This window comes from Halichoeres trimaculatus, unplaced genomic scaffold (assembly GCF_033239565.1).
Source record: "Halichoeres trimaculatus isolate MK-OKI-2021-1 unplaced genomic scaffold, fHalTri1.1 fHalTri1_scaffold_4, whole genome shotgun sequence".
Lineage (NCBI taxonomy): Eukaryota > Metazoa > Chordata > Actinopteri > Labriformes > Labridae > Halichoeres > Halichoeres trimaculatus.
This window is the reverse complement of record NW_027437182.1, coordinates 18,673,651-18,686,294: the sequence shown is the minus strand read 5'-3', so window position 1 is coordinate 18,686,294 and position 12,644 is coordinate 18,673,651. Positions and strand designations below refer to the sequence as shown.

Here is a 12,644-nt window from a genome sequence, read left to right as displayed (position 1 = left end):
AGTGGTTTATTATAAGACTGTATACTACATGAAGGGGTAAAAATGCAGGGGGCAGTGATGCATTTGCAATTATACAAAATGTGTAAACATTCGTTAGAAAGTTAATGCGGTCCAGTCTATAACGAGAAATAAAGAGAGCACATAATAAAATTCCGCTTTCTCATTGCAAATTGCAGTAGGCTAATTGTTTTATTTCCGGTGCAGTTATCAGTATATCTAAACCCTTACATGTGAAATACTTTTTCGCCGTGTTATGATTTTAACTTTGTAATATTATTTGTCTGTGCACATTTCGCACTTTTAATATAGGTCTGTAAATATTTCTTGTAGTTTAATTGTCTGTATGTTTTTTGTTACACTTATTGTATTATTCTTTTTTTTAGTTGAAATAAGCCCTTGTGTACGACAGTGAACGTAGCACTAATTGCATCAAGATTTTATTCGTATAGAACGATTTATAATAATAATAATAATAACAATAATAATAATAATAATAATAATAATAATAATAATAATAATAATTATTATTATTATTATTATTATTATTATTATTATTATTATTATTATATAGCAGAAGCGTATGTGTGTTGTTTTAAAATAATCAATTTTATCCATCAAATGAAACAACCCATGCAGGTGCAGGTTCGCCTGTTTTATCGTTAAACTCAATCTCCCATAGTCCTCAGAGTGGAGCAGGAAAGTGACGTACTTGTGCTACGTGTCAGGAAGCACAGTTGTCAACATGGCGGCACAACAGGGTGATGTTGATGAGCTCTTCGATGTGAAAAATGCCTATTACATTGGCAGTTATCAGCAATGTATTAACGAGGCCCAGAAAGTGAAGGTAAATATACATCTGCATCAGCTGAATGTTTCAAAAAATTTCAATTTAACCTTAAAGTCACGGCGTAACTGAAGCTAAGAAAGCTAAGCATGCTAGGAGCTATTCTGCTGTAAAACGCTGATAATAACTTCTACTTGTATTTTTTCTCTTCACAGCCCTCGACACCAGAGAAAGAGACCGAGAGGGATATGTTTTTGTACAGAGCTTACATTGCCCAGGTGAATATGCTGTTGTATATTAAAGAGCTTCTTGTCGTTAGCCGTTGTAACTGCTGTCACGGTTATTTGGCTATTTAAAAACCTGCTCACCTCCACCTGTTGTACTGTCTGGTTTTGTCTCACAGAGGAAGTATGCCGTTGTCCTCGATGATATCAAGCCCAACTCTTCCCCCGAGCTTCAGGCTGTCAGGATGTTTGCTGAATACCGGTCCAATGAAAACAAAAGGTACAAGGTCGCTATTGACTTTCAGGTCAACATGAAAGGGACATATCGTTGAATGATTGACCTTAAATATTTGCTGTTTGCCACTATGTTTTGTGGACATCACTTATTTGTTTAGAAGGTCAGCATACGGAAGTCAAATAGTCTACTTGGACATAACGCAAAGCTGTATCACAGGTTGGATGCTGTAACACTTCACCAGATATCGCTTTGGAAGTTAGGATAGTATACGTATGTTCTAAGCGTCCATAAGAAGCTGGTTTTCTACTCAGTACAATGGCTTTTCTGGTTTTAAACATTGCCACATTAGCTTTCATACCAGGCTTTGTGTGATGAGCATAGTCTACGCTGGAGTTTGGATGCTGGTGCAATACTCAGTGAGACCAATTTTATGTTTGATATGTTTCAGTTGAATCCATATACATGAAATTTTCTTTCAGTTCAAGTGGCGGTCTTCTGTAAAACTGCCTGGTTGTCATTGGTGTCACTTTCTCCAGTTTTCATTCATTGTTTTCTCTCTTTCTGATGGGAAAAGGAAAGCTTTGTTTACATAAAAGCAGTAGATAGTAGAATTCCATCAAGATTGTCATCATTTTAGTATTGGCTTAAGAAGTATAAATGTCATTTACTACATTAATGTTTAATTAATATCGAAGCAAAGATTTTCTTGAGGGAAAAGTCCTTGTTTTATTTTTTTTCCCCTTTGCAGGGATGCTATTGTTGCCGATCTAGAAAAGAAGATGGCAAAGAGTGTGGATGCTGCAAATACCACCTTCCTCCTCATGGCTGCTTCCATCTACTACCATGAGATGAACACTGATGCTGCACTAAGAACTCTGCACCAAGGAGAAAGCCTTGAGTGGTAAAACGGGATTAAGATTTTATTTTTGAGAAAGAGGGAGCTTAGTTATTTGAAGTCTAAATTGAATTCAAGTAAATCTACCAGCCAAGGGGATTTGATTTGTTGAAACATATAGTAACTAAATTGAAACCACAAACATAAATGAGGCATTTTATGCTTGCTCTGTGTTCCAGTCAAGCATCTTTCTGTACAGTCATAAAAGTCAGCACAATATCATTGTCTTATCAAACCCAATCTGAAGATGGCTTTGCTTTTTAAAAAACGCACTTTGGAAAGATAGTGCCATGTTGTTGTTTTTTTTTTTACTGAGATCAGATTTTGTAGGGCTTATAATTCCTGATTACTGAGAAGGAAGTATGGGAAATATAAACAAGATTCAAATCTTTAAATTTGTTCATTGAGGAAAGAGAAATGCAGGTAAATTTATTTCAACTCAAATTTTGAAGATTACTCTCTTATTTATGTTTATCAGTTTGTTATTTGAAAGATATATATCATACAGCATTTTGAAATTCAAAGTTTTATTTTTTATGATTCACGCTCTCCTCTGATGGGTTGCTGGGTTTGTAAGGTTGAAGACAACAGCCTTTAACTGTCCAAATTTACCAGAAAATTCGCTTGTTTTTCAGCATGGCCATGAGCATTCAGGTGTTGCTGAGCTTGGATCGTGTCGACCTTGCAAGGTATGACAAAACACATCAATTGTGCATGATTTGCATTGAGTTGTTATGGCAGCTTTGTTATTTGAAGGCTTGTGGAAACCATCCAGGTGCTCCGTGAATGTGTTTACAGATATCATTTGACAGTACACTTGTTCACCATTGTGAACCCTGTTTTATATCTAATGTACAACAAGTTATGTCTGGAATGAACCAATGAAAATAACACAAGAAGAAACACAAGCTTGTACAGTCCCTTCAGTGTAATTTTGACTGTGTTTCCTCATTGACAGGAAAGAGCTGAAGAAGATGCAGGAGCAGGATGAGGATGCTACTCTTACCCAGCTGGCCACCGCTTGGGTTAATATTGCTGTGGTGAGGAGACTAGGATTAATTTACACCATACAAAAAGTATATGTATTGACTCCAGCTCTGTGTTCAACATTGAATATGCTTTAGAGTAAAGAAGGGGCTACATGTGCGCAAAGTAGAGTGTTACTCGTCTATCCCATAATCAGCTGCCCAGTTTTTTTGTGATTGACTGAACCTGAAACTGATCTGTGGTAACTGATAAGAAGGGCAGAGCGTGTAGTCATTATAGGCAAAGTATAAAGCCAACCTGAACAATAAGCTTTAAGGGAATTCCTTTTGAGGAGCAGTGACCCACCCTTTGACACCATTACAAGCCTAAAAGTAAACAAGTAGCAGTAATCACGTTCTCGTTGCAGGATCACAGCTGCAGAAAATAGATTTTCTCTTGTGACCTGATCTGAGTATAAGAAAATGTTTTGTGGGCTTGTTTTATTCTGAGTTTCTGTTCGCTATGCGAAGTCGCTCATCTGTGTGTGCGCTCACGTGTTTGTGTGTCTGTGCACACATACAGAGAGCAGAAAAGAAATGTGAATGCCCAACCATGTAGAGACAGAAAGGACATCCTGTAAATAAAATAAATAAAGTAAGGCTATTCAGTTTGTTTAATTACCTGATCTGTAAGAGAGTAAACCTTAAATCATTTTGGCAGGGATCTGTCGATTTAGAAAATAAAATTAACTTGACTTCCATAATAGTAGAGAAAGCACTGATTCATTTCCCCCATCCACTGTGATGTTGTATGCACTAGATATTGCACTATTATACTGTTATAAACAACAGTCTACCTTATTTGTTCTTTTTTTCCCCCATTGTGAGCAGCACTATGGTGTTATTAATGACAGCCTGCCATGTTTCATTGTTTTTTTTTTATTATTAAAAATTTAAAATAAAGTGATCTGGGAAAAAAGCAAATTGATGATAAATCTTGTTTTATCACCAATTTGCTTTTTTCCCCAAAAAATATGTCTTGTATGTCTAATATTCAGATCAATATGGTGATTTTGTATACATTCTGCTTGTTGTTTCAGGGTGGGGAGAAGCTGCAGGATGCTTACTACATCTTCCAGGAGATGTCAGACAAGTATTCATCTACACTGCTGCTCCTAAACGGGCAGGCAGCCTGTTACATGGCTCAGAACAAGTGGGAGGAGGCTGAGGGAGTGCTGCAGGAGGCACTTGACAAGGTTAGTTTGTTTTTATCCCTCTATGTTGGCACCTGCTTAACATGATATTCTCCTGTGTTTATCCCACATTCATTTCCTCTAGAATATATTCTCTCTGTTTGATGTTAAATCTAATAAGATACTGTGTACAAATGGTTTCCAAAAATGATGGGGTTGTGGACAAAAAAATCTAGTCTGTAAGAATTATTATTACATTAAAGTGTATAAAAATGACATCCCTTTTTGATAACAGAGGTCTAAAGAAACAACCCATGCCTGTTTTAAATATTTTACAACAAATGTTAAACTTGAAGGTCAGTTTGTGTCATTTCAAAATGTGGTTTACAATCAGTCTCCAGGCCCACACTGAGGTCAGCTGAACTGTACTTCAATAAAACTATGGCTTCTATGCAAAGTTTCTCAGGGGGCCTGTTTGAATTGTTCCACTTGTAGCAGCAGATGGCACTACAAACTCATTTATAGTTAACAGCTGCCTAACTTCGTCCTAGATAGGATAGTTTGACCACTGCATACTGTGTGTCTGAACAGTTTACTAGCTTATATATTTTTCTGAGGTCTTTCATTTTTTAACCAATGCTCATAATTAATGTGTGCTAATCCATCTCTTCTTTGAGATTTAGCGGCTTCCTTTTCAATTTCACACAAATGTAATTTGCACTTCACACCTCGGCCTTTTTAAAAAAAATTCTCAGTTACAGATTTGCTAAATTTTTTAAACCAGACTGTGGTTCACTGGTCCTGGGCTGACTTTGTTGAATGGTTAAGAACTGAATTACCAGTAAGGGTGAACTGCAGTTTTTTTTCCAGATTTCATTTATTACAATTTTTTAATGCCAGTGTTTAACCTTTCCTTGGAAATACCCCCAGAAACCAAGTGCTAGTGTTCCTGCGTGGTAAGGCAGCCCATTCATTGGTGACTTGAATGGACGGCCCAATGCAAAGTTTACTGGTTAATTTTTTACAAGGTGTCAGTTACCCAATCATGTTATCACTCACTCAACAGATAGAAAGTAACAAGGATATGTCACTCTACATGAATATCGTTCACGTCTCAGTGCAAGCCCAATAAAACAAATTTTGTTTGGTTTTTACAATAAGTCACAGAAATTAAAAACTAGTAAGAGTGGGAAGTCATAATGGTTACATGCCTGCAGCTGTTGTGGCTTAAAGTGGCATAAATTATGTCATTAAGATATCTTTTTATATTCACTATTTCAGTAAAGGGCTTGTAACACACTGCTTGCTCTCCACTTTGTTTGTACCATCTTTTTGTGGTGAGACTGACTCACTCCATCTGTGTCTGTCTCTCTCCTCCCTTCAGGACAGCAGCCACCCTGAGACGTTGATCAACCTCATAGTGCTCACTCAGCACCTGGGTAAAGCTCCTGAGGTGAGACTTTGGACCTAACGTTGTTAACGAAGACTCTGTTGTAATATACATCAGTTTAACTGTTTCCTCTTGAGAAACTCGCCCTCAGTCAAAGACTTGAAAATCTTTCTCCGATAACTCATCGTGCTTTGAGGGCAAGATGTTCCTCTCAGCAATTTTCTGTTTGTTTTCTTTGATTAACGCAGGCAAAAGCATTCAACCATGCAGAGTCTTGATTGCATTAGTCTTCTATCATGAAAAGTGTCGCCTAAGCATTCTTCTGGTTTAGTGCTGTTATCAACTGAAAAGTTCCAAAGGAGAAAGACTCTGTCAGCTCTACATTTGATGTTCTTGATAATATTGCAGTTGAATGCTGACCATTGACACAAAGCTGTTTCCAAGTGTGATAACCACTGACTAGCACATCACACCCAAGGTTTGCTGGAATTCTGTGTCACACTGCTGCAAACAGGCATAATGTTAGGAGATGGTAATTTTTTTGAAAGAAATTAGTATGAGGTAAATGTCAAGAAAAATCCCTTTGAGATTTTTTAAGAAAAAAAAAAGTCTAAATCAGTGCTTTTTCGTGCTTCTTGAAGTGTCATTAATTGTCTGTAAATCTAATGTTTGTAAAATGTTTAAAAAAAGGTCAAGATTAGAATTGAAAAGCATATTCTGTTTTCTCTTCTACAGTATTAGATATAAAATGTTACAGTAAATTAGTTGTTCAATGTTTTGAAATTATTTGTTCCTGTATTTTGGCATTGCACATCTTTATTTGTAATTTGGTCACACCTGATCATGGTGAAACAGTTTAGACTAACAGTTCCATCACTTTTTAACAGAGGGCAGTGCACATGTAACGTGTGTGTGTGATCTAAAAAACAACAAGTGTTCTTATTTTTCAGTAAAAAGTGTGTTTACAGGCTTCTGATAAACAGTCTTTTTGTTGACAAACCATCATAAACTTAATTGTTTTACACACTTATAATCGTGGTCCCTTTTCAGATTTGTGTATACAGGCCTTTTCCTCACTGTTATTTTCTTCTTTTAACACTCTGTTTGCACTGTTATGTCTTTCGCCAGGTAACCAATCGCTACCTCTCTCAGCTCAAAGATGCACACAGAGCTCATCCATTCCTCAAAGACTATTTAGCCAAGGTAATATATTAAGCCTGTATTTTATAAAATGGTTTTATCCTGATGCTACTGACCTGTGATCAGGGCTGCCCACTACTCACTATTGTTGACAAACTCAACATTACCTTAACTCTGTCATAGTTCGATCACCTAGCTTGGCTGTCATGATGATTTTGTAGTAGCTGTTGTCCTCAGAATGAAGTCAAGCAGGACATTAAACCTTGAACCTTAAGCCTTTGTCCTGCATTGTTTTAATTACAATGGAGTGGAGATGTACGTAAACATTCTTAAACTGGGTTATACCGTTACCAAACAAACCATGTGATTTACAGCTGTTCCCAAGGCAGGATGTTGTCTCTGTGTTTAACTGTGTCCTCTGTTCTTTGTTTTCCTGCAGGAGAATGAGTTTGACAGGCTAGTGATGCAGTATGCTCCCACTGCTACCGCATGAAACATCTGCTCTAGCCTTTCAACAGTGGACTTCAGTATCACACCTTTAGGAGTCAAGAGTCCCTGTCTGCCTCTGAGTTGAATACCTGTATTTGTTTTGATTTTTTTTACTTGTAAGAAAAGATGTGTTAGAAATAAATTTGGCAGTTTTAAATTAACTAAACAGAATTTGTCATTGATTAGGTGCATATAAAACATGTCTGCATATATATCCATTCTCATCGATTAACATTTCTTCTATGGACATCAACCCAACTGTGCAATGTAAGCATTCCCTTTGAAATGATAATAAATGTTTAATTACTTCATTGTGTTTGAGGTCTGGTTTTGTGGAAAAATAAAGGGTTGCACATACAGTAGCAATTAATTTATACCGCATAAACAAATAAGTGGGCCAGTGACAGTGGTTTAGCGATTTCAGAAATCCACTTGCCTGTCCTCGTCTTTTTATATTTGTTTGCACTGTGCCTTTAATTCGTCCGTCTTTAACCCTCCGCGGTCCAGGCTGAGGGTTCAAAAAGAAGATAGCGGCCCTAATTACGTCACGCCCCCTCGGGTTTTTTTCCTCCTTTCTGCTCGAGCGTACGCTGTCCTCCTTTAACGTACCAGTTGAATCCTATTGAATGCAGAGCGCGGCTTGTCAAAACGCAGCTTTGAACACGTTGACCAGCTCAGAGCACCAGCAGCGGCGGAGGAGAAGAGGAACAAGTAGAAGAAGCGACGGCAGCCTCTTTATAGGATCATTTTCCTCCTTATTTACCCCTTTTCTATTCGCTGGAATAACTTGGCTTCGTGTGAGATTTGCCGGTTAGTCGGGAATCTACTGTGGTGGTACATAGACGTTATATAAGGCGAATAACGGACAGAGATGAGCCCTCACAGACGTTACAGTAAAGCGGCACAATAATCGCATGTGGCTGTTTGGGCTTGGCGCTGTAAAAGGCGACAGAAACGCTTCATCTCAAACGGAATTCGTTTATATGTGTGTGCTACGTCACATTTTTTGGCTAATTTGATGAAATAGCTAGCTAGCTTGGATGCCGCTGCCAATGCTGGACCAAACACGATTGTGTGTGCGTATGACTGAATTTAGCTAGGCGGCTAACCAGGACGCGCTGCTGATGAGCCCGTGTGTGCGTAGCGGAATGATGATCAGAAGAAACCTCCACCATTCAGGCGCTAATGGCTCTGATTAACTGTCAAAACCGGACTGAATAAATAGTTTTTGTGATCATCAAATACAGCATCATAGCAGATGTGTGTTCCAGACCTAGTGGGCCCCGCTATCATTCATAAAACTATCCTGGAGGCGAAGAATGGGCCCATGTCTTAATTTGGACAACAAAGAATTAGGCTATTGAAGAGGTTAAGCTGGTTAGATAAGCTTGTTTTAGCGTTTTTAGGTGAGCTAGCAAGCTGGTCGGAGGATTAGTCACACAGTCTGGACAGTACAGCTCCTTGCACTCCCTTTGGCACTCACTGGAGTGTTTTCTTATTGCACGTTTTTGTTCTCCCTGTGCCGCACCACAATGAGCAGCCACACCGGGGAAACCGGCAACGCCGGGCCGGTGGAAGTGGAGCCCATGCCGGGATACTTGGACCTCATCACCAGAGCCTCTTCCGTAATGCTGAGCGCATGGAGAGACTGTAGCACATGCGGGCTGGCGCTCTCTAAACAGACTCTTCTGGATAACGCATACATTACACTGACCGAAATCGCCCTGTTCTTCTTTTGCGCCTTTTTGTGGACGCAGGTCAGGCGGGGACTGACAGAAAGTCTGTTTAAGGTGAGTGACACACAGCCAAAACACCGCGATCCCCCAGGTCCCCCAAGGTTATTTTATGAACACCCTAATTAACGGCTTTAGTGAATGCTTTCTCTAATTAGAGACACAGATCTGCACGAAGTGTGGCCTCTGAGCCTCCCATCCCTCAGGAGTTGTTGCTGGAGGTACATGCTCTCGGCTAAAGAAAGGATATGTCTGACAGTGGGTGGGCTACAACACATGTTAACAAATAATAGATCCACTTGTGGGTGCAGTTGAGAGTTTTAGTTTCAGGCGGAGAACAGCTCAGTGTGTACTTGTCTTGGGCAAACATTGGTGAAACCTGGTGAAAAAAAAATACTGGATAGCACATCTGTTTGAAGATTCTTACATGAGGAAAATTTTGAGCATTTTTTACTCTACACATAATGAAGTGTGTGTTGCAAAGTGATAAATTCTATACAGTGATCCAAGCTAATAAAGCCCCCTTTGACTTAAACTTGATGGCGAGACTTTTTTGCCTTTTGGTTAGATATTAGTTGAAGAAAGTCTGAAGCATACTAACAAAAAATAGATTTATCTGCTTGTTATCCTTACTCCTGTGTGATGCATCCACCCTGATTACATCAATTTTAACATAATAACCCCATCTATAAAATAACTGGAACTACAAATGACCGCAGTAATCAGAGTAATTCCTGTCTTTTGCCTCTTAATCAAATGCCTGACAAATGGCAATTTTTCATCTCATTAATGCAGAAAACTAGCCATGATCATTGGCCTCAAAACACTTCCTTCCAGTTTCCCCTCAAATAACTAGAAATGTTTCATAAACAGAGGTCATCCTGCTTTTTGAATAAAGGAAAAAACCTCTGCTGCTGTACTTTTTTTTTTTTTTTTGAAAATGTAAATATTCTGTTTACTGGCAACTGCATTTACATGAAACTAATGGCTTTATTTTGAAGACCTAGACCATCACATTAGATCATTGCCCTCATGTTGAAGTAGAAAGTCTTCTTTAGGCACCTGAGGATGTGCACTTAAAAAACTGCAGCGTCTCTAAAAGCAGCATCACAACATTATTCTAATAGAGAGAACAGGAGCACAGGCTATGAATGCTCTGATAGACTGGCTGCATGCCCAGGACTCCTATACTCCCTTCATCCAGCTGAGTCCTGGGTCCCTCTATACTACCAGGGAGGGGCTTCTTCTCCACAGACAGCCTGGATGTAGTGCTTTATTCTGCCATGATTGTGGGTGGGGGTTGAGTGGCTGCACATGGTGGATGCGCCGATGATTATAACATGAATGTGGTTAATGGTGATAATACAGAATGCTGTTGCACAGGGCCTCATGTGTAAAGCCAGATGTGGCCTGAGAATGTAAAGAATGAGGCCCGTTTCCCCCTTATTACATCATTTTTGTGGGTTTCAGTGGGTGACTCCAATGGAAAACTATGGGATGGGCCTCATTCACAACCTGAATACTGCAGGAGTGTAAGCATGAGGTGGGATTTTCAGTGCAGGGCGAGATAATAATCAGTCAGTGTGCCCCTGGTTATTTAGTGCATGTCTAATATCACCTTTACAGAGCATACATTACGAGTGAAGAGGGGGAGTTCAGTGTTGGGTCAGCCATGCTAAGCTAATGCTACAAAAGAATTGCTGTTATGCATCACAAAAGCTGACTAACATGACTACATAATCTGTGGTATAAATTTCGCTCTGAGAATTGCTAGGACTGAAATTAAACTGGGATGTTTTCCCACTGCTCAGTAAACCACAGAGCTTTCCTCATCTGCAGTTATTGGACATGTGGTTTCCTCACTGCTGAAATACAAATTGTCAATGGACTTTGATGTAAAGTGAAGCGGCCAGGCTTTCAAACGGTACGAGCACAATAGATGACAGCGTGGACAATTGAGAGCGCACACACTTAATTAGGTTCAGAGCTCATTAAACTTCATGGACATTAAATATTGGCTTTGACATCAGGGAACAAAGCACTGTGTAATCTCATCCCTGTCGTGGTATGAAGACTATGAGGATGTGTTTGGAAATGAATAGAATGAATGTTTGTCGTTGGGATCAAATGCAAACATTATGGCTTTCAAAGAATTGTCTGCTCGATCCATTAGTGTGACAGATTTAAAGACAGACCTGGTTAGCCATGTCAACTTCAAACTATAATAATTACTGTTTTGAATTCTTTAAGAACTTGATCTCAGGACTGACCTCTTTACTTAAGTTCTTAGTTGATGAAAAATAGGGCTGAACAATTAATTAGAGCTGAAACGATTCCTCGAATGATTCGAGGTACTCGATTACAAAAATTACTCGTGTAATTTTCTCCGCCTCGAGGAATCGTTTAATTTCTAAAAAGATCAAAGAGTGGTATTTCAAATAGAGCTGAGGCCATATTAAGAGAGTTTTCAGACCCCTCAAGCTACCTTTTATACAAAATAGCAACTAGCAACAAATGTAGCTTCTTTTCTGGAGTTTGGAGACTAATGGGTCGTTTTACGAAGCGGGTGCCATTTAGGGCCGCAACATTTGATGAGATGTACAAGGCACAAAAAAATTTGTCAAAGTGTGCTTACAAATTTTGGAGCTACCAAAGCAAGTGCTCTTATTGACATGCTGTATCAGAAAATTCTATTTCTTAAAGAGAAAAATTTTCATTTGAAAAATAACTGCTCTTGTACTAAACAAAAATTTATTTTATCCGATTACTCGATTAATCGATTTTCAGTAGAATACTCGAAAACTAAAATATTTGATAGCTGCAGCTAATCAATTTTAAACCGACATCGCAATGAAATAGAATGCAGTTTTCAAATCGCAAAGGCTGCAATTAGAAAAATAAAGTTTCATGTACACAGACCTGGAGGGAATATAGTCACTTGTACTTGTCCTCCCTTAAAACCAGCAAAAGTCAAAATGCTGTTTTTTTTCTGGCAAAATAACCCCTGTGGACTACAAAGATCCATCCAGTAGATCATAGAGTCATACCCCTTGATCACTTTTTTCTGTATGGTTTGTTACTCTTCAATGTCACAGTGTTCCTTTTTCTTTTTAAATTAAGAAATGCAAAAAAGACTTGTTTAAATGCTAACAGTATCTTTTGTTGGTTAGTCATACTATAAAATGACTTAGAACTTGTGTTAAGTGAACAATGCAAAAGATAAACGCCCCCTCCAAAAAAAAATAGTTAGGGTTAGGGATTGCTAAATCGCAATCGCAATATTGGTCTGAAAATATCGCAATTAGATTATTTTCCAAAATTGTTCAGCCCTAATGAAAAGAAAAATAATCATATGATTGCATCACCTTATACTCTATATTGTGGCTGTTTCCTGTAAGTGTTATTGACCAAAATCTGAATTGATCACTTCAAGGAAATAGTGTCCATATGATCAGAGGTGACAGTGAAGCTAAGATGTAGCCCTAGGCTGGGTGGGTAAGTCTGGATTCAGAAGATGTACATGAATTACTGATTAAATCTGCAGAAAACAGCTGATGGACAAAAAGAAGTAGTTTCCATGTTGTCTTACTCAC

At 38.6% G+C, this 12,644-nt stretch overlaps 2 protein-coding genes across 2 annotated transcripts in view; both read left to right on the top strand.

The window, feature by feature from the left end:
- The first annotated feature begins 691 nt into the window (after nt 1-691).
- Nucleotides 692-7,629, top strand: cope (COPI coat complex subunit epsilon). The gene is made up of 10 exons (XM_074668262.1): nt 692-844; nt 1,000-1,062; nt 1,188-1,288; nt 1,995-2,147; nt 2,777-2,830; nt 3,100-3,181; nt 4,207-4,362; nt 5,684-5,752; nt 6,818-6,892; nt 7,269-7,629. The coding sequence occupies exons 1-10, from the start codon at nt 743-745 to the stop codon at nt 7,320-7,322; spliced, it is 909 nt and encodes a 302-aa protein (XP_074524363.1). The 5' UTR covers nt 692-742; the 3' UTR covers nt 7,323-7,629.
- Nucleotides 7,630-7,842: 213 nt separating this feature from the next.
- cers1 (ceramide synthase 1) overlaps nt 7,843-12,644 on the top strand; it is a 35,777-nt gene continuing 30,975 nt past the window's right edge. The window contains exon 1 of the mRNA XM_074667736.1: nt 7,843-9,108. Within this exon, the coding sequence (XP_074523837.1) occupies nt 8,851-9,108 (258 nt within the window). The 5' untranslated portion in view covers nt 7,843-8,850. The remainder of the gene's footprint in view (nt 9,109-12,644) is intronic.